Raw genomic sequence first — 24232 nt, 5'->3', positions numbered from 1 at the left:
TTACCAAAACCAGCATCTGTTATTAATTATGAAATGAAAAAGCAGATTTACTCTAATATAATGAACCTCCATCTCTGCTGGAAGTCTGTCTAAAGAATATCTTATAACTGGCAATGCCGGCTTGCTACTGAAAAATCTTTTGATGAAAATATGGAAAAGCCTTTAAAATAATCTGGCTCCTCAATCAGCACATGCATAATAGTGTGGCTTCTTTCAATCTTAAAATCCATAGAATAAGCAATTATAGACAGTCCGAATGTAAGGCATTGCATTATAAATACTACTAGTGGAAATAATCGAAGATAAACTAGTAAAAATGAATGGCATTTTTACAGCAAAAAAAGTTTATCAAAAGTTTAATTGAATGCTTCCAATCAAAGTACAAGTGAAGTGAATATATCCATATTCAGACTTTATGGGAAGATCTGGGGAATTGATTCATGTTTTGCCATTCTTATGATCTATATTGGTTATAATCATATTATCAGTATTAATCACTAATGAAGGTAGAAATTATGTATAGTGTTGTAGCCCAATAATTTCCCATACTGACTTGCCGCTCCCGAAAACTAACAAACGAATTAAGTTCACACTAGGAAAGTTGATAGGTTTCAATTCACATATACACTTAATATCTATCCTGTAATCATCTGTGGTTTTAAAACCTAATGGGAGTTATAATGTATTTGAATATCCACAGTTATGTTTGCATTTAATAGTATCTTAGAAATATTAAACATTGTTTTCTGTTCTACGGCATGAACAGGACTTTAACTGTTGAACTGATGAACTGGCCATCCTTATTTCAGACTTTCACCCAGAAAAAAAGATGTAGCATAATCACTAAGGAACTCAGAGATACTGACCCAGTGATTCTTTGATTATCTTTTAAAATAAATAATCTAGATAATTCAGTTGTTTCAACAATAACAATTCTTGTTATGAGTTGCGTTGTGTTCCCCCAAAAGCATAGGTAGAGGTCCTAATCCCCAGAACCCCAAATGTGATCTTATTTGGAAATAGAGTTATTGCAGATGTAATTAGTTAAGATGAAGTCATACTGTAAGAGGGCGGGCCCCTAATCCAACATGACTTGTGTCCTTATGAACAAGGTGAAATCTGGAGATCTACACAAACAGGGAGAATTCCATGTGAAGACGAAGGCAGAGATTGGGGTGATGCTTCTACAACCAAGGAGCACCAAAGGTTGCCATCTAACTGCCAGCAGCTGAGGGAAAGACATAGAACAGATTCTTCCTCACACCCCTCAGAAGGAACCAACCTTCCTGACACCTTGATCTCAAGCCTTCTAGCTTTCAGAACCACGAAACAATAAATATCTTCTGTTTAAGCCACTCACTTTAAGGTACTTTATTACAGCAGCTCTAGGAAACAAATACAATTCTAAATCTCTTAAAAAATACTTGGCACATTTCTCTGTGGCACTTCAGAGCTCAAAGCACTTTATTTTGGATGTACTTAATATGGCATAGTCTTGACCTCTGAGATGAATTCTTTAGCTTATATTTAAGCTATAAATACGATGGATCATTTGTGGAGGTAATCGCCGTCTTTTTCAAATAAGTTAATTTACACCATAAATTCACGAAACTGATTTTTGTACATCTTCGCAACTAACTTGGGCAGCCTAAAAGATGTTTTGAACAATAATAGTATTTCTAGGGGAACATGTATAGCCTCTTAAGATAACTATCTTGAAATATATAAAAATTCACGTTTTATAAATCCGGATGTCCTGTTTTAAAAATTTCACTCTTTATTGCCATACTTTACAGTAAGCTGGAGGTTTTCAATGGTGCTTTTGGATACCCAGATGCTTGACTGGAGATGTTTCTGGGAAATGATCCCAGTCCCTCAGCCTGAGATGCCTCCCTTCCATCTGATTCACATTTTGAGCTTCCACTCTAGATCAAGACTGCAAGAACATTTTCCGTAATGTGGAAATGTCTTACATCTGCATTGTCTAATACTGAAGCCGCAAGTCTCAAGTGGCATTTAAGCATTTGAAATGCAGCTCTTTAAACTAAGGAAATGAAATTTTAATTTAATTTAATTTAATTTTAATAGCCACATGTAGCTATTAAAATTAAATTAAATTAAATTAAAATTTATTTTACTTTATAAATATAATTTATTTATAAAACTATACTGGATGGTGTAGTTCTAGATTTTAATTTGAATTAAGATTCTGCTGCTTAACAAAGTTTGAAATTCACCAGTAAAAGTAAAGGGCTAGGAAAGCTTCTGCTAACAAAGGAATAACTAGTGATTCTGCTAAATTCTTCCAGAAAACACACACACGCAACTTTCTTGGGCATGTGATGACTGATTTTAAACCCAGTAAGCATCTAGTTTTTTTAGATCAGCTTAACTAAAACTAACATTGCTGATCATTAGCCAGTAGGGGGAACTGAAGAGTAGAAGACAATGTTTTCCCGGGAGAGTGGGATTTTTTTTTTTCCCCTACATATGTTTTAGTCTCTGTGGAGGCCCTAAAAAACATAATCTATTCGAGAACTCCAAACCTTGTCTTCTGAAATATTCAGAGTTCTTTACACTCTCTGCACACCTTTGTTTTCAAAGGGTCTTTAGGAGGAAAGAGAACTTGGTTCTAGACAATACAGTTTAAAATCCACTGGTTCTAAATCTAGTCTTCCCCAATTTCTTTTTTGCTTAACTTCTCTTTTTAATGTTTATTTTTGAGAGAGACACAGAGAGACAGAGAGACAGAGAGTCAGAGCATGAGCAAAGGAGGAGCAGAGAGAGAAGGAGACACAGAATCTGAAGCAGGGTCCAGGCTCTGAGCTGTCAACACAGAGCCTGATGTGGGGCTTGAACTCACAAACCATGAGAGATCATGAACTGAGCCGAAGTCAGACACAACCGACTGAGCCACCGAGGAGCCCCTCCCCCCAATTTTCTTTGTTAACATGTGATAAGGTTCGGGTTTTTATACAGATTTTTAGTTCTAACCTGTTTTTCCACAAATAAGAGAATAGTTTTAAGGGCCTTTATGTTTAGACAGAAGAGGAAAATTTCATTGGCAAGTTGTTGATTCTTAAAAGTCATTATTAGAAAACTTGTACGCATAATAAGTTCACCACATATGGCCTTACCTCTTGATAAAGGTCACTAAGATCTTCCTGGTGGGCCTGTTTGGAACATCCTGGGAATTCCCTAACACAACAGGAATCTGGGGGCCAGTCCATCTCTGTCATTTCCAGCCAGTCGGTGAAGTACACCACCCCGCAACATTTAAACTGCAAAAGAATGACTCGTCAGGCTCAGCAACTACAAAAATATTTTCTTAATTTACAGAAGATTAAACATTAGATTTCTTAAGTTTTTATACCCAGAGCTAAACTCAACTTTTGTCATCACCTAACGATATGTGTACATTCTATGCTGATGACAAAAATGTAGCGAAGGACTCTATAATGGGACAATTCTGAACAATAATGCTCATAGCACATGAGGACAGATCAGGCATGGCTGAGGCTCTCCACCAGTTTACAAGCCTCCGCAAGTGGTCCTACAGCAACGGACTCCATATTCACAGTAACAAAATCATTAGCTTACCATTAAACCTTTAGCAACTAAAGAATAGTTGATCCATCTATTGGCATATCACCTCGTTGAACTAACTTAACTGCTTATAAATTCAGATATTAAAAGTTTCCATTATCTCTGTAGAAAGAGTTGTTGGCCAAAAGTTCACATCACAAAGATCACTCAACTTGGATGGATGAACCAGTAAATTTTCAAAAATTTTTTGAAACACAAACACAGGTTTGGCCAACAAATTTTTATTTAACTGAACGAGAATCTTGAAATAAAGTATCATTCTATCACCATAATCTCAGAAGAAATTATGTGCCTTTAGCTTGAATAAAATTGGATTTAAGGAAAACTACCATTCTCTTTTGTTCTTTTTTGTCTCATTTCACCAAGGATGAGCAAAAACTTTTCTCTGGTGAAAGTTTAGAAACACTGCTTAAGGACATATGTAGATTAGGTTCAGAATAATTGATTATGGTAATTTTCTACCCTTGGGTCGAGGGAGTTACTCTTCCGTACAGTCAAAAACAAGGACTCTGGGCAACCACTGAGAAGAACTTTGCCAAGAGTGACTGGCTCTGCAAATTATGTAGCCCAACAGACCGATCTGTGTCCAGGATTAACACCGTATCATAAAATATCACAATCCACCATTTCAAAATCCAACTAAAATTAACTACGAAGAATTCTGAACTTCTCATGTAAAATGAAACAAGGAAAATAGTAAAAACCATTTTACACTTTTTCATTTGCCTAAATGCCTAATTTTTAAAAAGAAAAAAAAAACATCTTAAGACTATTGTGAATGATGAATTACTGATGCCATGAGTAACACTAAAAGTTTCTAAGAAACATTTTTTATATTTTTAGTATTTTCCTTTTATAAACTCGTTCTAAAAGCTACAGACATACCATAAACACCATAAATTAAGTCAAACACAATTTGACATCATATATTTTACATAAGGCCTGGAGTATCCATAAAAAAAACATATGTAGTAAAAAGACTTCATTTTCTAAAAATCATAAACTACTATATTTCCAAGTCAGGCTTTTTAAATCCTTGCACTTAGAGAAAACCTACTTCTCTCATTTCCTAAGGACATGTGTTTTTCTATGTTGATGACAAAAGTACAGTTCTTGGAACTCAGACTCTATCCACACTAGAGCAGCCCATTTATCTGGCCTTGTCAGGAAATGAGGTGCTCCACAGAAATGATTTTTCCAAATAAGCATACCATGTTCAGTGCCAGATATTTTTTTTTAATTTTAATAAGTCACTGAATCATTTTTTCTCATTCTACATAGTTGTTTTCCTTTTATCAACAGAAGATACTAAATCGGTGGTGGTGAAATTTTTCCTGAAAACTTCTCTAAGTGGTTTCCGCATTATACTGCACAAGACTGTGGTCTACATCTTCTCAGTTTTCTCATCTCCTTTAAAATCACATTATGAGATAGGGCCACTCTTGCTAGCATCCTGTGAAACTGGAAAATACCACACCACTTCACATGCAAAGAAAGTGAGGTTCTGATGGGTCAGGTAACTTGCAGAGATCACAGACCAGTGTGTGGCAGGAGCCTATGTATTCCAAAGCCTGTACTCCAATCATTAAGTTAAAATAAATAAGTAGATACACCTAAAACTTCAATTTCTAAAAAAGATAGGAAATGAAGATCACTAGGGCTTGAGTGAGAGTCCACTAAAATGAGGTACATGGATAGAACTGCAGTGAAAGAGGGTCAGAAAAACCGGGGCCTGGCAAGGTCACCATTAACTCTACAATTTATTTTGCAAGACTGGTGTTATGGGCTGAACTGTGTTCCCCCTTCCCAAAATTCACCCCAGAATGTGACCACCATTGGAGACAGGATCTTTACAGAGGGAATTAAATTAAATAAGGTCATAAATGTGGGCTCTATTCCCATATGACTTACATCCCTATGAGAAGGAGAAACTTGAACACAGATCATACAGAATGATGACGACATGAAGACACGGGGAAAGACTGCGGTCTACAAGCCCGGGAGAGAGGCTTCAGAAGAAATCACCCCGTACCCCTTGATCTCAGACTTCTAGCCTCCCAAACGGTGAGACAATACATTTCTGTTGTTCAAGCCCCCAAGTCTGTGGTAATTTATCATGGCTACAGCCCCAGCAAACTAACACGAAGGGGCTTTAAAAGACTCAGGATGCCCAGAGGTCTTCACCACCTCCTTTTGGATGAAATAGGCCTATGGTACGGAGGACGGAACTTACCAGGCAGCAGAGCTAGAAACACGTGCACTATCATTTGCAGTGCCGTACCTTGTCTACCTGGGTAAAGCCCCTCATTGTGCCACTGCGGGGAGAAACTCCCCTTGCTTTCTAACCTGTTTTATCACATCTACATCAGAAATCCCAGGAAATAAGGAGCTCCAGGCAGGTTCCACCAAGGCCAGCAGCTGAACACAGCTTACCATAAAGTCCCTAATGCCTCACCTATTTTCCCTTCGTGTTGCTTTTAGTACAAATGAACAGTAAACAAACAAAGTCAGGAAGCATTTAAATAAATAGGAAATCTGTGTCACTATGATAATTTTCACCATCTCAACAACTGTAACACAAAGAGCCAGATTTGGAGATTATCCTGGACTTGAACCTCTGCCCGTATTCCAGACAGAGTAACTGAGCAGAGAGCAGGATATCTATCATGTAAAACACTGCCTCTCACAGGCATTGTGTCCCAGCTCTAAATGAAATGAAAGGAAACAGGTACACTCGGTCACCCCTGCATCTCCAGTCACAAGAAAACTGCTTGGGCAATGAGTTTGGTTTGAAGCAAGATCAGCGGTTAACTTCAAGTGACCATTTTAAACATGTAAATATAGTCTGTGTTTGAGAAGATGATTGGATACGGCGTTATATAGAAGCTAGGTAAGAAAAGCTAAAAGCACCTGTGCTTTGTGATGCTATAGTTAATAACCTTAAGCTAAATGAGATTAAATTTATGATCCCATTTAATCTTCTCAACAATCCAAGGAGGCGAGTAATTTTATTATCCGTGTTTTACAGGGGAGGAGACTGAGGCTGAAGAAGTTAAGTAAATTATAAAACTCATATATTAGTAAGGAGCAAAGCCAGAGTCTGAACCAAGATCTGACTAGAAAGCTCATGCTTTGTAAAAAAAAAAAAAAAAAATGTTTCTTTCTTTCTTTTGAAAGAGAGATCATGAGGGAGGGGCAGAGAGAGAGAGAGAGAGAGAGAGAATCCCAAGCAGGCTCCATGCTGTCAGTGCACAGCCTGACACAGGGCTCCATCCCATGAACTGTAAGATCATGACCTGAGCCGAAATCAAGAGTCAGACGCTTAACCGACTGAGCCACCCAGGCGCCCCGAAAGCTTATGTTCTCAATGATATACTGATGTTTAATTTCACAGTAAGAGCCATTATTAAAAAAAAATTAACTTTAAAAATAAAGACAGCCCTAAAGGTCATGAAAAATTATCTACTCAACTAAAACTTGAGTATTTATCAAGAAACTCTCAGAAAACTTCACAGTAGTGTAGCAACATGGCTTTTAAGAAATTCTTAAAAGATATGTGAAGCATGTGAAATGAAGGGGAAAATGGTACACACAGGAAGAAAAGAAGGGCATGGAGTCACTTAAGGTATTTCTCAGTAACAAATTCCATCAATGGTAACTGAATCATAGGCTTCAGTTTTCAGCCCAAAGAAAATGACCAAAGCAAAAGCTTAACATTTGTTTTGAAAGTGTGCCATTTATTCCATACTCTCTACCTTAGAAATTGTAGCACTTACCTCTCTCTGGAAAAAATTCCAAGCGTGAGTAAGCCACCGGTATCTAGGTAAGCCATAGTTTGTCATTCTGGCTTTCAAAGTGACCATGTCTGACCACTGTACTGGAACCTGGAGAAACAAATGAAATATCAACAGCTGGAACACACAAACACACACATGCAGACACACAAACATTCATGTATTCACAAGTACAATTGCTCACAGACTCATACACATAGTTGGGATGTACTGCAATTAACCGATGCTATTTTAAATTTATATTTGTGGTCTAAATTAAGCTCAAGCTTATTATGTACTTATTAAATGATTTCTATGTGTAGATGTTTGCAGTAAATGAGGAAGTTCTTTACATTAAACAAAGAAAAATAAGCAAAATCTTTTAATGCCAGTATCAAGCATTAGGAAGCCACAAAACAAGAGGTTTATTGTATATCCTACAGACCCAGCTGAAGAACTCCTCATAACAAATGACCCCTGCCCAGAAAAGCCCTTTGATTTGATTTCAGAATGCTATGGAGTTGGTCTTTGAAGTGACTGCAGATTATAGAACTAAAATAAAGGGGTAAGAATTAAGAAGGGAAAGAATTCAGCTCAAGTCAAGCCTCACTCTGGATTAAGTGTGTAAATATCTTTCCAAACATTGGATTTTGGATGCATGCTAGAATTTTAGAAAGGCTACCTCTCAAATTAAAGCACTTTTTGTGCTTCTAGTCTCCAGTCACCGAGCGCCGTGTCCCTTAACAGGGTGTTTAATCATGACAGCTTCAGGTACACAACCCAACAGCTGGCCAGAAATCTAGTCAGCGTATCACGCGTGCTTTATGTACAATGCCAGGGCAGAAACAGACACGTACGTGTCATAGTCTCACCACACATGTGGTATCATGTTTAGAATATGTAACTGGGAAACTGGACAAATATCCACATCCAATCAACGGGGTGATACAGACCAAACTTAGCCAAACAAGCTTGATGCTCACTCAAGGTTAGGGCTATTTTGAAATCTTATTTTAAAAGACAGTAATATCAGTAGAAGCAGTTTCAAAATTCCTGACCACAGAAATTCTTCATTGTTTTCCTTTGTTACTTTTCTTTTTTAATACTTGGAAATCCACATACAGAAGAAAACATGCCAGCACTTGGGCACACAACTTTGTTCCCCCCAAAATTGTCTGACCAGGTACCCTTCATGTTCACATGGCTTCAAAAAAATTCAGGGAACTAAACCAAAATTCAGGCTACTCACTATAAATTATTATTTCATGTGCTTATGAACGTAATATAAATGGAAATAAAATAAATTCTCTAAAAATCATAATCTGAAACAGTTAATATTATTAATTTTTCTAGACAAAAAATGAATAGGAGGTGACTATGTATAAGCAACAGAAATAACAGGGAAATGGACTGATGTCAAATCTCTTGACTGGGTTATTAGAATAGTCTTATTTTAAATTTTATTTTACAAAATAAATATAAGTTGTTTCCCTCTTGTGACCACAATCAAGCTGAGACCAAACATGGCAAGAAACAGAGATCATGGAGGTTCTGGCACAAAATACTGTGATTTGGCCATAAAGGAAAACACACACTTACTGGCTCCTTGCATGGAACAGCTAAGAGCACAAAGCCCATTCTATGCAAAGGCCGGGTTCTGCAAAATTTGGCAGCTAATAAACTTTAATGGCACTTTTCATTCACACTGCTATTAGGGCAAAAGCAATAAAAAAATTCTGACAAACTTTTTTTCCAAAGTACCATTTTCCACATTTCACTTTTAAACAGCCCAAACAGCCTTTGCTCTATCCTGGTGACTCAGTGGGGAAGATTTATATAAGCAAACAGTGATGTACGCACTCGGCTGAAATGGTGGTGTGCATCCATTTAGTACCATTATGATACCAAGACAGTATGTGGGGACTGCCCCTTAATAGAATAGAAGAAAGGATCTTCTAGGATTAGATATATTAGAATCAAAACAATTCCTTTCAAATACCTTAAATTAATTCATTTCATATTTGTTATAATTTGGGAGATTTATCAAATATTAGTATGACATAAAAACCATACAAATCATTTTAAAATCCATAGAAAGCAAACTTATTTCTAAAATCCTTTAATTATCAAAAAGAACATGATCAAAGCTGAGCTGAGGGGCTCAGAAGTTAATTATAGGACTACTATCTATTGCTGGAATGCCATTTTATATATGTATTTTGTGAAAACAGAAAAAATTAGAAGAGAACATCTCTTTATCTATAAAGCATAGAAACTGAGTCTGGAACGAACTACTCTTTCATTTTCCTAGATATACAATGTTTCTAGGGATGGGGTGAAAATAGGATTCTCAAACACAGCAGAACATTCCTATTTTAATAGGAGATTTCATTTTGAATAAGGTGTTAAACTTTATCAAATTAGTTAGAACCTGCCCCTACTTTTCAATTTTTAATAGAAAAAAAAAGTCATCATAAATTCTCTCTTCTTACTAAGAGTTGTCAGACAGGGGAAGCACGAGTGTTTTCAGAGGGGTTCAGACACGTGGCAGTGCCAAAGCATCGTTTCCATGCAAATTAGAGTATGCAAAGTGCCCATTAGTCTGTAATTACCGCTTAGGATTCAGAACAGTCTCACAGTACAGTAACAGATTCGCCACAGAAGCTTCAATAACCGTATCAATACCGAGACAACTTCCATTTTACTGCACAACTGCTGTAATGCCTCTCTGAAACAAGTACAAAATAATCTCTCTCTTCTTAAAAGCTCTTAGATTTTAAAATGTTGAGGGTTCACCTGGGGAACTTGTCACAAGCGCGAATGCCTGGTCCCTGCCCTTTCTCCCTCTGCTTTCCCCTCTATTCTGGCCTAATGCCCTGTAATGCGCATTTTAAAGAACTGCCCTGGGTGACTCCTGCTTTAGACGGTCCAAGGACTACTTGTTGAGAAACATCATCTTCCTGAAACAGAATTACTCCAAGATGCTCGCAGGGGAAAACTCTGGCCTGCCACCATGAAAACGGCCAGCAATCAGACATGCAGAGATGTTCAAGCTCACTGGCAATAAATGCACCAATTTTCACCAACGAAGTGGGCAAACATTAAAAAAGTAATAATGCCTGGTGTGAGCAAGAGTGAAGGGCAAGTGATACACCAAGCAAGACTGGTAAAATCTTAAGACTGAGAAAGTCTTACCCTTGTTTATTGTCACATAGCTATACAAGTTTATTTCAATTGATAAAATGAAACAGGAAAAATGCTTAAGAGCTATCTTCATGTAGCCAAGTCTCAAACTAGCAGAGTGTTTCTAGGCTGAAGTAAACACACAACAACTCTTCAAGTACACTTCTTGAAGTGGAAGATGGCTCAGCTTGTTGCAAATGGAAGATGCACTTCCTAATCATCAGGGTACAGCTGTGGGGGACAGTTCCTGAGGCTTACATGTAGGTTTTCAAGCTCTCCCAGATCCTGCTGCAAACGCGAATCTTTCCTATTGTACACTCAGAAGCTGGCAAAATTATTTTAGAACGTATATTATTTCTGGTCTATTGTATCCATGTTTAAGCAACCTGTGGAATTAAAGACATACAGTACAGCATATAAAACATTACACATTATGATTTGGAACTATGGTTTGGACACAGACAAGAAAATGTTAATTTTCAGAAGTCCTGAGACCATCATTGTTATCATCTGGTATAAACATTCAAATTAATAATCATGGGCCTAAATAACTCCAAAGTATAGGATCTAGAAGGCTGCACTAGATATTCTTCAGACTGTAACTATATCCCACTTTGAACTCACCATAATCTCCTGCTCGTACGTCCAAACACCGCAAGCCAGTTCCACACAGAAAATGACCAGCAAACTTCCAAAGTACTGTAGAAGAACAAACAATTAATGCTGTTAGGAGAGAGTCAAAACAAGATATGGTCATCAGAGACAAGCTAACTATTATTCAGCATTGTTAATCTGGTGGGCCAGAAAACAGAGGCACTTATTCAAGAAGCTCCCCCTGGAAAGATGTGAGAAATGTCAGCAAATTTAGAGAAATATGCAGACAACATTCAGTAACTCACCTATATGGGCTGTTTCGCCAGTGCTCTATTTTATCAAGTACTTTCATGATGCATTCACTCAAACACCTTGTGAAATGGATAGGACTGCCTCATTTTATATATGAAAAAGTCGCTGCAGAAAGTAGACCGTGTGATCTGCTCAAGAATGTGTGCAGTGAATTCCGGAGGGCTAGACCCTCGCGGCTGTGTCTTTATGCCGCACCTCGACACCTCTCCCACTGGTGGAGGTACCTTTGCAGAAATAAATAGTAAAAGTGTGAGAAAGAAAGGGCTCTCAGAAAGTTCTCTTCGCTAAATTCCAGCAGAAATAAAACAACACCACTGCTTTCTGCATCTTCCATTCCTTTTATGTCACTGGGTCAGGGTCGGAGTCCCCGCTAGTGATGATTAGTGATTAACCCCGTTACTGGAATGGCATTTCCCTTAAGGGCAGGAAATTTACTGTGCTCCTTGTTACAAAGCGGGTACTCAATAAAGATTTGTTACATAATAGAATAAATGAAAACAAAGTGGACTGAAATCACTGTAAGAGACTGGGAGCTGCCTTGGACTGGGTGAACTTTAGGAAGGGGACTTTTAAGATGAGTCAGTAATGACAAGAAGAAGGCAATGCTGATAAGATTTGGGGAAAAGCAATCCAGGAAAGGGAAATATCAAGTGCAAGGCCACCTATCTGAGCAAGGTAATTAGTTAAGAACTCCTTGGCAACTGGAGCACAGAAGGGGGCAGGGTGGGTCCAGGGAGTGTGAGTAGATGAGGAGGAGTATAAAGGGGCAGATCTTCGTGGGCAGTAAAAAGGATTTTGGCTTTTATTCAAAGTGTAATCAAAATCCAGCAGCATGTGACATGATCTGACGTACATTATAAAAACATAATGCTGGCTGTTTTTAAAAAAACAACCTGCAGGAAAGCAAAGGTGTGACAATAAAAAAATTGTTAAATAAAAAATTGCTGAACTAGGATGGTAGCAGGGAAATGAACTGATATAGAATTGTGAGCCATCAATACTTGAACATCGAGTCTCTTTGCTCATCATTTTTTGCCAAGAAAGGGGAGGAGGAAATAAGAAATCTAGAAAATTGAGCTGATTTTCTACTACTTCCAGGATATATCCCTATGATTTAAAGACCTCAATCACTGTTATTAGTTTTAATTTGCTTCTTTCATATAAAAAAATAAAGAATATATAGCTGCATAATCTCATAGATAATAACATGGCTTGAAAATAAAAATTGGTTCAAAAGATTAAGTGACATTTTCTTAAGGGCACTCCATTTTATAAGCACTTTTATTTTCAATATATGCAGTACTCCTGGTCAGCATCAATCTACTCAAATCTCATTGCCTTACTTTAAAGATTTTAGCCTTAAAATGATGATCAGTAGAAAGTTTGTGAGCACTCAGTACTTTAAGTCAGTTTTTTTCCAAACTCTCTTTAATGGCTTAAGAGATTTCTAGACATGAGCAAAACCACATTTCCCCCTTATGTTACAAAAGCAAATATTCAATAATTGTATGCCACGTCAATTTTTTCCCCTACATTTGAGAAGAAACTGCAAGAGAGTAAGACTCCAGAGAAAAATAACAGCATGGGATATTTTTGTTTTCTCACATCCCTAATCCAAATTCTTTTCAAAACTGATGTTTGGTTACAATGAAGACCAAAGCAGTCCCGAAAATCAAGACATCTCTGAAATAAAACATAGACATGGCCGCTGTTGCTGGTCAGGAGATAACCTTACTTTGCCTTGAGGATCACCAGGCAGATTTCTGGATTGATTTTATATCCTGTTAAATCCCACTTGAGTCACTTCTCTTGTTTCTTGCCTCCTGGAGTCAGTAGCCAGTTTACAATGTCTGTGCTGCACCAGCAGAAGGGCCCCCAAGCCAAGAACCCAGGGCAAAGTGCCCGGGCGTAAGCGATACTTGCAGTACCTGAGTAACTCTGCCAGGCCTATGGATCCAAATAGTGCAGTACCTACTCGCATGGCAGCACCTCTGATTTCTCATGGTGAGCTTTGCAGTGGGCTCGCAGAATCATGATCTAAGCGTCCGCAGGACTGCATAAATGGAGCCTATACAACTAAAACAATCGCTTATTAAAAACTCAAAACTGGGATTACCCATCATGGGAAGGAAGACATCCTCATAAATTGGACACTCCTTTAACTCTGGGAAAACTCAAAAATTATTTTATTTTTGCAGATTTCCAATGATGTCATTGGATGCAAGTTCTTTCATATAAAACAATACTTCTGTCTTTATTCCACTTATACTTGGGAGCACAGATTTTTTTCACCTTCAGATTGAAAATATACATTTCATCAACATTGTAAAACCTTCTTGAACTAAATAAATCTAAAATTTAATTCAAATTATACGCATATATATAATGTATATGTATTTTTTACAAACAATGCTGCAGCCTCATGATCAGATGCATGCCTCTGCTTTGTGGTCATTGTATTGGCCTCACACATCTGGTCTTCTAATTCCAAGGAAAATGTTACCTGCCAAATCCATTGTGAACACAGCTTACAGAGATCAACCCCATTTACCCCAACCTTTTCTGTTTCAGTGAGCTCTGAGTCTCAGATGGTCATCCTCAGATTGACTACTGTCCAAAGAATCCCTCTGCCAGTATTTTGTTTAAGGGCTGGATCTGAGTGAGGCATCTGCTAATCTGTAGTTGCAAGAGAACAGAGCTACTAGAGAATAAAGCAATGGCTCCCACTGCCCTTTGCTATGGTATGAAGTGCACATACATAACACATTTCACTGAAAAGCCATCCGTTGTCCTTGGCAGTACTGGGGACATGTGCACATCTCCCCTGAAGGTGTTAGCTTGTGTCTCCCGCGCTTCTACTTTCCCCCTGCACACACCTGGGTGAGATGGTCTGTGCCAATCTAGTCTGCACAGCAACCTGCCCCTCTCATCTCTTTGGGCGCTGTCTTTCCTCAAACTCGGGAAGACCTCAGAATTTGGACTCAGAAGCCTGAAGTTCAAACCCAGCTCTGAACACACTCTGTGACCTCTGGCAAATCATTAAACTGGCCCAGCTTCAGTTTACTCATCTGTATGACTAAGGTGAAAATGAAGCTTTACTCGCTATTCTCATCAAGGTTGATGGGAAGGTGGTTTGAAAAATGCTTTTAATTTTAAATTTGCAAAACACTATACAAATGCTATTCTGAACCAGTGTGTGAAATGCAATCCAATATTAACCTTTCCTTCCTTGCCATAGAGAGTGTGCATTCCCTGCAACATGACACGGTTTTTTCCTCGTTCTCCAGCATTTCCTCTCTGTTCTTTACTACTTTACTCTACTCCTTCCCTCCATGTATGGCACAGCTCCTCCTGCTGTCCCTCAGGCCTCACAGGCTTTGGCTTTTAAACCGGTGGCTGCTCCACACATAGGTTACAGTGCTCATTAACTACCTGAGTATCGGTTCTGCCCGGCAGGGATCTTGTTTGTTTGTTTAAGTTTATTTATTTTGAAAGAGAGAGAGAGAGAGCATAAGCAGGTGAGGGACAGAGACAGAGGGTAAGAGAGAATCTCAAGCAGGCCCCACACTGTCAGCAAGGAGTCCAACACAGGCTCGAACCCACAAACCCTCAGATCATGACCTGAGCCGAAACCAAAAGTCAGACGCTTGATGGACTGAGTCACCCAAGTGCCCCTGGCAGGGACCTTGTGCTTAAACATTACTCTATGCCAGGTAACTAAGTAGTACCTGTCACACAGCAAATCCTCAATTAATGTTCAGTGGAAATGGTAATCGATTTACCAACTAAAAAGACCTATTTCAGATTTCCTTGAGATTCTCTAATTCAAATTGAGTTTCCTGTTGACATCTGACTCCCTTTGACCTCTGCTTACACACCTAAAGAAATTTTAAATATTGCCTTTCAGTTTTACTATTGTCTTTTTTGTGGATTATTCTATGATAACCCAGTGTGCCTTTAAACATATGAGATGATTTATTGAAGCTAAAGGAAAGGATCTTTCCTCAGCTACCAACAACTAAACATTTTCAACAAATGAAGAAGGTGAAACTGTGTGTGTATACAAAAAACCCAGAATGTGATCATTTGCATGACAAATTATTTTATTTGCTTAAAAAATGATTCAGTACAGAGTTCCTTTAAATAGCTAAGTTCTTCTACTACAACTAAACCAAAATTTTTGTTCTATGGATAAGCTTTATCTCTAAGCATATGTTTAAGAAAAAAAAACTGCATCAAATAAGGCAAGCAGACAAGAGGAAATACACTCCCAAAATATGCAATTAATTAGTGATTTTTTTTTTTTATTACCAAATCTCTCAAGCAGAGGGTAATTACCGTCAGTTAAGAACTGAGAGCCCTCCCTGGGTTAGATAAGAGAAGATCAAATAAAACACTGTATGTGAAATTGCTTTGTTGATTCTTTTTAAACGAGACAAGTGAGAAGAACATGGGATATGAAATAAAATACACTTGGTTTCCATATTCTGGCTCATGTACTTATCAGTTGGATGAATGTGGGCAAACAACTAAGCCTCAGTTTCCTCATTTGTAAAATGAGAATGTTAAAAATAACCTTGTGGTGTTGTGCTAAGGACTCAATCAGGTACCGTGTTCTTGGGTAGTAAACACTCCCTAAATAGCAGCTATTAGTAACCATATTATAGCACCTAGTAGAGTATAAACTCAAGTGAGGACAAGATGTATTATTTTGGCTTAAATACTTAGCATACTGACTAGCATAGTGCAGACACTCAAGGCCTATTTCTTGAGTGGGTGTGTCAGGACCAGAGGAGGATGTGAGTAACATGGTTCATTTCCTTCCATCAGTGGCACTCCCGTGAAAGGATGTCTCATCCCACAGGTTATTTGCCACAATCTTTTCTGAAATCCCTACCTAGTGAGAATATAGCTGGTATTTTTTCAAACATCTTTATTAGGAAGCTAAGGAGGAAATAGTGGGTGGGGAACCCAACTTCTTTGTAAAAAAGGACTGAAATCAGGTTGTTATTTTAAACTGACGTTGGCCACAATGCGGCACGAATGGCACGGGGGCTAACTACCCCCTCTGCCCACTGGAAGTATGTGAGGAGGAAGAGAAGGACATGAAATCCCACCTTCCTATGTAAGCCCTTGGTGACTTGTAGGTAAATGCATCCCCCAATAGAAACAAAGGGGATTTATTCCCCACTATTAAAGGTGATTTCATCTTGTTATATGTATACAGACAAACTAGTAAAATCTCAAGGAGGTCCTTTCTTAAAGAAACACTTATTTATAAAAATGATTTGGTTCCCTGATACCATCCATCCCAAGATTTCCTCCTAAAGAAAGCAGATTAATAAATACATGTCCCTACCCCTTCTCCCTCCTGAAGTTTCACTAAAAAAAGGGGGGAAGGGGGCATTCAAAAAAAAAAAAAGGTATATGCCCAGAGGTAAAGGAAAAGGAGACAGCAGCAAGTATAGTTTGGAAATGCACAAATTTATCAGCAGTCCCCCCAAAACCTGAGTCTTAACCACTAGTGAGGAAAGTTGAAAACAACAGGGTCCCCAAATGCTCAGGTGTTGGCAGCTGGGATACCTCTGAGAGTGCATGAAGGCAGGGCTAAAAGAACGACTTGTTGCAAGCCTGTTTAGGAAGAAGTGAGATGCCTCAGGTCCAATTTCCCCCCACCAGGTAGCTGGGTGACTACACAGCCCACCCATACAGAAGTTGGGGATATCGATTCAATGGAGACAGTAAAACAGAGTGTCAGGACTGGGGACACTGGACACAGTAGAGGATAAAGTACTGTACTAAAAAAGAGAATTGGGGACCCAGCAGAATGGCTCCCATAAAGAAGGGAGGCGAGAAGAAGGGCCTTTCTGCCATCAACAAGGTAGTGACCAGAGAATACACCAACATTCACAAGTGCATCCATGGAGTGGGGTTCAAGAAGCGTGCCCCTCGGGCACTCAAAGAGACCCAGAAGTTTGCTATGAAGGCGATCGGAACCTCAGATGTACGCACCAACACCAGGCTCAACAAAGCTGTCTGGGCCAAAGGAATAAGGAATGTTCCATACCATATCCATGTGTGGTTGTCCAGGAAACGTAACGAGGATGAAGATTCACAAAATAAGCTCTATACGTTGGTGACCTACGTACCTGTCACCACTTTCAAAAATCTACAGACCGTTAATGTAGATTAGAACTAATTGCTGATTGTCAAATAAAGGTATTTCTGTCTTTAAAAAATAAAAAAGAGAATTGAAATTCAAATTTACATACCTTTTCCACAAACGTTCAAAACTCCAATGGAACCAATTCTAGGGAAAAATTGATTTCTAACTATAATTCCAATCAAAATTATCATGAAAATGCAAATAAACCCAATTTTAGCCATACGGGCTTTAAAAAATTTATCTCCTCTATATGCTTCTTCAGCAAATGACTGAAAGATGTGCTTCCTAAAATGAGAGACTAAACAGAAAAAGACAATGATTTGCGCTCCAAAAAACAAGGGATCTAAGATAAGAAAGAGGCAAAGGAAATCCCAGAATGGTAGTAAAGGAATAGTCCATGATGACAAGAGCTACAGTGCACCTAGACTGGAGCAGGTCTAGAATGTTTTGAGAGAGATTTCTTTTTAAAAAATTGACAGGATGCCCCAAATATTTGGACATATAAAGAGAACAGTTACACCAGAGGGAGTTTAGAGTTGAGTTACACAGAAATACATAGAAAATAGAATTATTAATTCCAAGAAAACAAAGTACTATTCCAGAAAGAAAAATTAAACCCAGTACTTTTCCTGGCCTAGCTGTGAATAGTATTTACATAGTCATAATCCTAAGCAATCCTAATCTATCCGGAGTTACGACTTGTCCATGTTGAGGTGTGATAGGAAGTATGCATGAAAGGTTGGGGCATGAGGGCAGGAAACGGAGTTGTCCATTTTAATAAGTTCTTCATGGGGCACCTGGGTGGCTCAGTCGGTTAAGTGTCTGACTTCGGCTCAGGTCATGATCTCATGGTTCATGGGTTCGAGCCCCGCGTGGGGCTCTGTGCTGACAGCTAGCTCAGAGCCTGGAGCCTGTTTCTGATTGTGTGTGTCTCTCTCTCTCTGTCCCTCTCCTGCTCACGCTGTCTCTCTCTCTCTCAGAAATAAATAAAACATTAAAAAAAAAAGTTCTTCATCATAAGAAGTCAATGGGTAGTACTTACAGCTAAAAATGTTTTAAAAATGAGAATGTACATAAATGAGATTTAGAGATGGGGAAGTAAATTCCAAGGGAATCTGCAAAAACAAAATTGAAAGCGGCTGCCTCTTATGGGTAGAAAATGGTGTAAGACTACTATTTCTCATAGTAAGGCCTTGAAAATGAAATTAACTGTAAATTATGTGCATGAAGCACTATGATAAAAGTAAAAGCAAAATTAAAACAAACAATAGTCTGCCCAAAGCCTTGACACCAAAGAGAAGAAGGTTGGAGATGAGATTATCTATGTTTTACATAGAAAATGTTATTCAAACAGGCTGTAAATTTTAAGTGGTCCAATTATACTTCACGGTTACTGAAACTAAGGGGGGGTGGGTGGCAAATGGAAACTTCATGCTCAGGTGCTGACATCTTTTTGCTCAATGAACCTTCAGTAGCTTAAAATAGGAGTGCTATAACAAAATACAAAAGGATATACTTAAATGTGATTTATAGACCCAACCCCGGGTCTCTCTGTATCACTGGATCCTGTTTGGCAATTCGGATCTCTCCTGCAACACTGCTCAATAAAACCACACATACAGTCTTTTCAAGTCAGTTTGAGCTGGATTATTTTCCATGATATTCCATTTCAGTCAAAAAATTATGAAGCTTAGAATTCTATTTAATGGACAAATTTCATTCAATGAGAGGGATCTGGCTTTAGTTAACTTGCTAGAGAGATATATACTTTTGTATACTCAAGTAATGTGAGTATATACCATTATAAGTGTGCAAAAGTATATTAAATGTGCGTAAACAATCAACTATACTAATATAACTATGTAAATATGCGTATGTGAATGCATACACACACACACACACATGCATGCACAAATGATTTACTGTGCCAGAGATTTACATGCTATATAATTTATATAATTATAATTATATGCCATATAATTATATAATGCTAAACTATATAACTTACTCCTCAAAAAATATTACAAAAGCATCATTATCTCTATTTTTAAAAAGGGAAAATGGAGGTGGGCACATTCATCCATAAGTGAGAGGCACTAGAACACGAAGTTTCTCAGAGCTCAGGTTTTGAAGTCAAACATCCTAGATCAGATCCCAGCTTTACCACTTAATAGTTGGGCAAATCACTTTTCTATGTCTCAATGTCCTCATCTGTAAAATGAGGATAACAATAGTGCAACCTCATGGTGTGGTTGGGAGAATTTACACATAATACTAGCTGGCACATAGCACGTAGTATATTAGGGATGGCGGTGGTGGTGTTAGCAGTGTCTCGCAATCCACCATCTATAGACCTGCAACTTCTGGACGTACATGCACACAAGGACATGTTCACACATGTTTATACAAAACCTTTCTTATCTTTGAACTGATGGGGAATGACCTACAAACCTTATGTTCCCATCTTTGACCTTTCCTAGTTGGAAAGAAAAGACTGCCAATAATATCAAAATTTTAAAGATGGCAAGAAATGTCCTTTTTCTTTCCATCTACAATGGCTAAAGGTACAAATGCTGTTTTAATTGCTATGTAAAATCCTTGACAAGTTATATCAAAAATTCCATCTTTTCTTTTTATGTTTTGAACTTTTCATTAGGTCAGTCAGATCAGCTTCTTTCCAGCAGTAAAATTAATTTTTATTCTTACTCACATTTTACAATCTTATAATGAAGTCTGGTGTCATGCAGCCAATGAGTGCTTAACTGTTCATTAAATGGAACTTTTATGAAAGCACTAATAAATGAAAGTGATTTTTTACACCTTTAATTCTTTACTGTTAATAATCAATAATAATAAAATTTCTAATAGTATTTATTTTTGTATAAAATGTCAACTAATTGTCACTTTTGGGAAAATAGAGTAATGTTTAAATTTTCACTTCCAGCTTTTATCGGTCTAATGAAAACATAAAAACAATCAATGTATTGAGTGTTTAAATTTGGAGAGTATTAAATTTTATTTTATTTTATTCTAACGTTTATTTTTTTGAGAGACAGAGCATGAGTGGGGGAGGGGCAGAGAGAGAGGGAGACACAGAACCCAAAGCAGCTCCAGCCTCCGAGCTGTCAGCACAGAGCCTGACAAGGGGCGCAAACCCACAAACTGTGACACCATGACCTGAGCCAAAGTCGGCGCTCAACCAACTGAGCCACCCAGGCGCTCCTGGGAGTATTAAATTTTATAATCAGTTGAGAAACAGAGGAAAAAATATTTTTGAATATTAAGAGCGTCTTATAGAAAATATATTCTATCACTACAAAACTTCTACCTTCATTCCTTCCAGCTTTAGAGAGAGAAGACTCTGAGGTATATAGTATCTAAAGGAAACAAAAGGCCCTATATCCAACCTACCACAAATAAACCAGGCACTTCTTTTCCAAACTGTTGTTCTATATAAATGCCATTGGAAAATAATTTTTACGTTAAAACAAAATTGTAATATTTTCCTTGAACACTTTCATATAAGTTTCTCTGCGCAAGCGAGCAGATAACCAGCCAAGTACCGCAGAACACTGTCAGTAAGAATATATTTCACTGAGAGAAAAGTACGAATTATAAACAAGGTAAAATTTATTTTAACCTGCTACTCTCTTAATTTATAACTAAAAAAATGTATAACTAAAAACTCAGGCTGTTTTATCATAAGAAGCATTCAAAATATTGAAAACCATAAAAGTCAGATTTGCTTATCTTGGAAAATTAGTACAACCTGAGATTCACCTCCCTGAAAATGAAAACCATTTCAAAATATAACATACTTTACTGGACATTTTAACATTTTTAAAACACGGTGCCTTCGGACTCCTATCTACATGTTACATATCCAGCACTTTTAATAAACAAAAAGTTTGATTAAAAGCCTGCATTCATGAAATGATAAATGATAAACTCCAGTCTCTACCCTGTCAAATACTAAACTCTGCAAGCTTTCAGTGCTAAGTATCTCTATGTCAGTTGTTTATTTTTCCTTTCCTGGTGATTGGAGGTTTAAAAATATTATATTACCTATAGTTAGTAAATAAGAGAATTCCAGTGCCAAATATTTATACAAGATAATGGAACGGCCGACATTTTGTTAAGAATCCACTGGGACTAAGCTACTAACAGTCCAAGAGTACTTGCTGCTTAAAATATACACCCACACAAAGCTGCTGTGTTAGCCGGGTCTCAAAACGATGTCATAGGCTTGGTACTTTCTGACGGCCAATTATTCACCATGTTTTATGTCTCTTTACAAATTATTCAAAGCAAAGGCAACATTAAACATCCTTTCTTTTAAGAATCACAAATGGAATGAGATCAGCCTAATTTAGGGAAAAGCCAGAACTATAAACCAATTTTTGAAGAAACCCAATCTTGTAACTCCTGAGCCCATACAGAAATTCAGGGTAAAGTAAGAAACTATAGGAACGACATGGTCCTTTCTTCATGCTTATGTGTGAATAAATACAGAATATTCTAATAGCACATCATAATTTACGCTCCCTTTTAATTTTATTTGTCCGGTAATTGCTGAGCTAATTTCTTTATCAAGGATGTTGGTGAAGTTCAAATTAGTACGTGTTTGCTTCACGAGCTGTTCAAACTATTTGAGAAATGGGTTACAGCAGAATCTGAGGGACTTGGCCAGGGGCTATGAGTTCTCAGGGTCAATGATCTATATCATGAGAAGTAAAGCATTAAGGGTGAGGCAATAAAGCAGCTAGACACGCTAGACAGGTTACCACATATATAGCTTCTGTTGCTTTGTAAGCCAGGTCAGCTAAAGTCTGCCTGCTCAGGCCTATCTCTCCAAAGATTTACGGGGTGTTACTGGTCTCTGAAGAGGCTATCTTTACATATAATTGGGCCCTTCCTCAGAATTTGAGACAGGGGTTCCCACCCCCAGACCCTGGGCGGAAAGTGCAAACAGGAAGGAGCTTGAGAAATATTCTAAGCAACAATATCCAAAATAATGCCAGATTTGATTCCCATCCAGATTGTGCTTCTCACTCAGACCCATTCAAATGTGGTCAGATCCCTCCTAAACATGTGAGAGGCAGGAGTTCATTATTACAGGCACTTTTATGAAAACATCTTTTACAGGTTAAGAAATAGGAAAAATTTAAAAGATGATGTTTTATTGGGCAGGAAGAGAATTTATCCTCTAATACCAGTCAGTAACTTTTGAACCTATTTGTAACTCTGTATCTGTGAAAGTTATCATCTTATAAATCACATTCTTTTAATTATTTGACGTTTATTTTCAGACAAGATATGCACTTTAACCTATTTTTGTATATTCTCCAGAACACCACAAACCCTATTTCCTAAAAAGAATATTAAAATAAAATGTTTCCTTTAATTGTACAAAGCTACGCATACAACATTTATTGTAAGACTAGAGGTTGATTCTTTTTTTTTCTTGTTTTGATAAATCTATTCAAGCAAAAACACATTTTTCCTAAGTCAAAAATATACCTTCTTCCTTAAAAGAAGAAAGTATGTGAACATAACTAAATTCAGAGTCATGCTTAATGTTCAGGGAGAGAAAATCATGTGTGAATAACGATAACATCATTAAATTCTCACCAAAGTTGTTCAAACATCAATAATTCAGCCTCCTTGATAGAAGGTATCGTGTAAATTAAATAGCATGAATTACAGAACTATTTTAAAGAAATGCACCCTTATCACAACAAATATTTGAGCTGTACCAGTGTTGAAAAGTAGAGATCCTCCAAGACCTGCTTTTAACAACAGACCAACAATCATTTGAATGGAGTATATCCATTATCTACAGGGAAATGCTTCTAACACGCTTGAAAAGTTTATTCTCAAACAAGTTAAGCAGTTCTACGACAATCCTCTGACACCAGTCAGTTATTTATGGAACTGTTCCCCCACCCTCCCCAGGCTGGAAAATTGCTGTAGCACTTCAAAGAACTACTGTTCTCACCTTTCCACAAGAGTCCTTGAACCTGGCTTGTCTCCCTAAGGGAACCTTAGCCCCGCACCCAGTTTCCTAGTGCCTATTTTAACCTGATAAACATATTTTTGCTATGACACCTGAACTAAATACATCCAGATTCACGGAATTTTTCTTTATAATATACATCTGAAAAGAAAATTCTAAGATATTAAACTTCCCCACCTGAGTACCTTTATTTCTTCATCGGTAAAGGCACATTGTTAGGATACAATTTTCTGCCATTCTCTCTTGTATCATTATAAAAGGCTCATCATTTAAAAATGTGAGCTCCCTTATCCCATAGTGGCAAAACTAGGTAGGTATTTTCTCCAGGGTAAATGAGCAGAAAGCCCAGAAGCATGCAAGAAAGGACACTGCTACCGGCGTTAGGTGGCAAAAGGTAGATCACATGACTCTTGGGCTCAGAGAACTTTCAACTGCAAAGTAGGTACACATAACATTCAAGACTCTTCATCATGTGGCTAAAGCTCACAAGGCAAGGCCACCTGTCTGCCCTGCATATCTGGCCCACATTTACCATATGATGACACATGCCCTTCTGCACATACACCAGGAGCTTCCAAATGT

At 37.8% G+C, this 24232-nt stretch overlaps 1 protein-coding gene and 1 pseudogene across 1 annotated transcript in view; one reads left to right on the top strand and one right to left on the bottom strand.

Annotated features, from left to right (window-relative positions):
• The window catches only part of TSPAN12 (tetraspanin 12), a 63702-nt gene that overhangs the window by 16940 nt on the left and 22530 nt on the right, over window positions 1–24232 (bottom strand). Inside the window, exons 5-7 of the mRNA XM_077773248.1 lie at window positions 11187–11261; window positions 7383–7490; window positions 3138–3281 (exon numbers count right to left, since the gene is read on the bottom strand). Coding sequence (XP_077629374.1) covers window positions 3138–3281; window positions 7383–7490; window positions 11187–11261 — 327 coding nt within the window. The remainder of the gene's footprint in view (window positions 1–3137; window positions 3282–7382; window positions 7491–11186; window positions 11262–24232) is intronic.
• LOC144239308 (large ribosomal subunit protein eL31 pseudogene) lies at window positions 17296–17661 on the top strand (annotated as a pseudogene).

Source organism: Crocuta crocuta, unplaced genomic scaffold, assembly GCF_008692635.1.
Source record: "Crocuta crocuta isolate KB4526 unplaced genomic scaffold, BGI_CrCroc_1.0 scaffold16, whole genome shotgun sequence".
Lineage (NCBI taxonomy): Eukaryota > Metazoa > Chordata > Mammalia > Carnivora > Hyaenidae > Crocuta > Crocuta crocuta.
The sequence above is the reverse complement of the archived record's forward strand: the minus strand, read 5'-3'. Positions and strand labels throughout refer to the sequence as shown.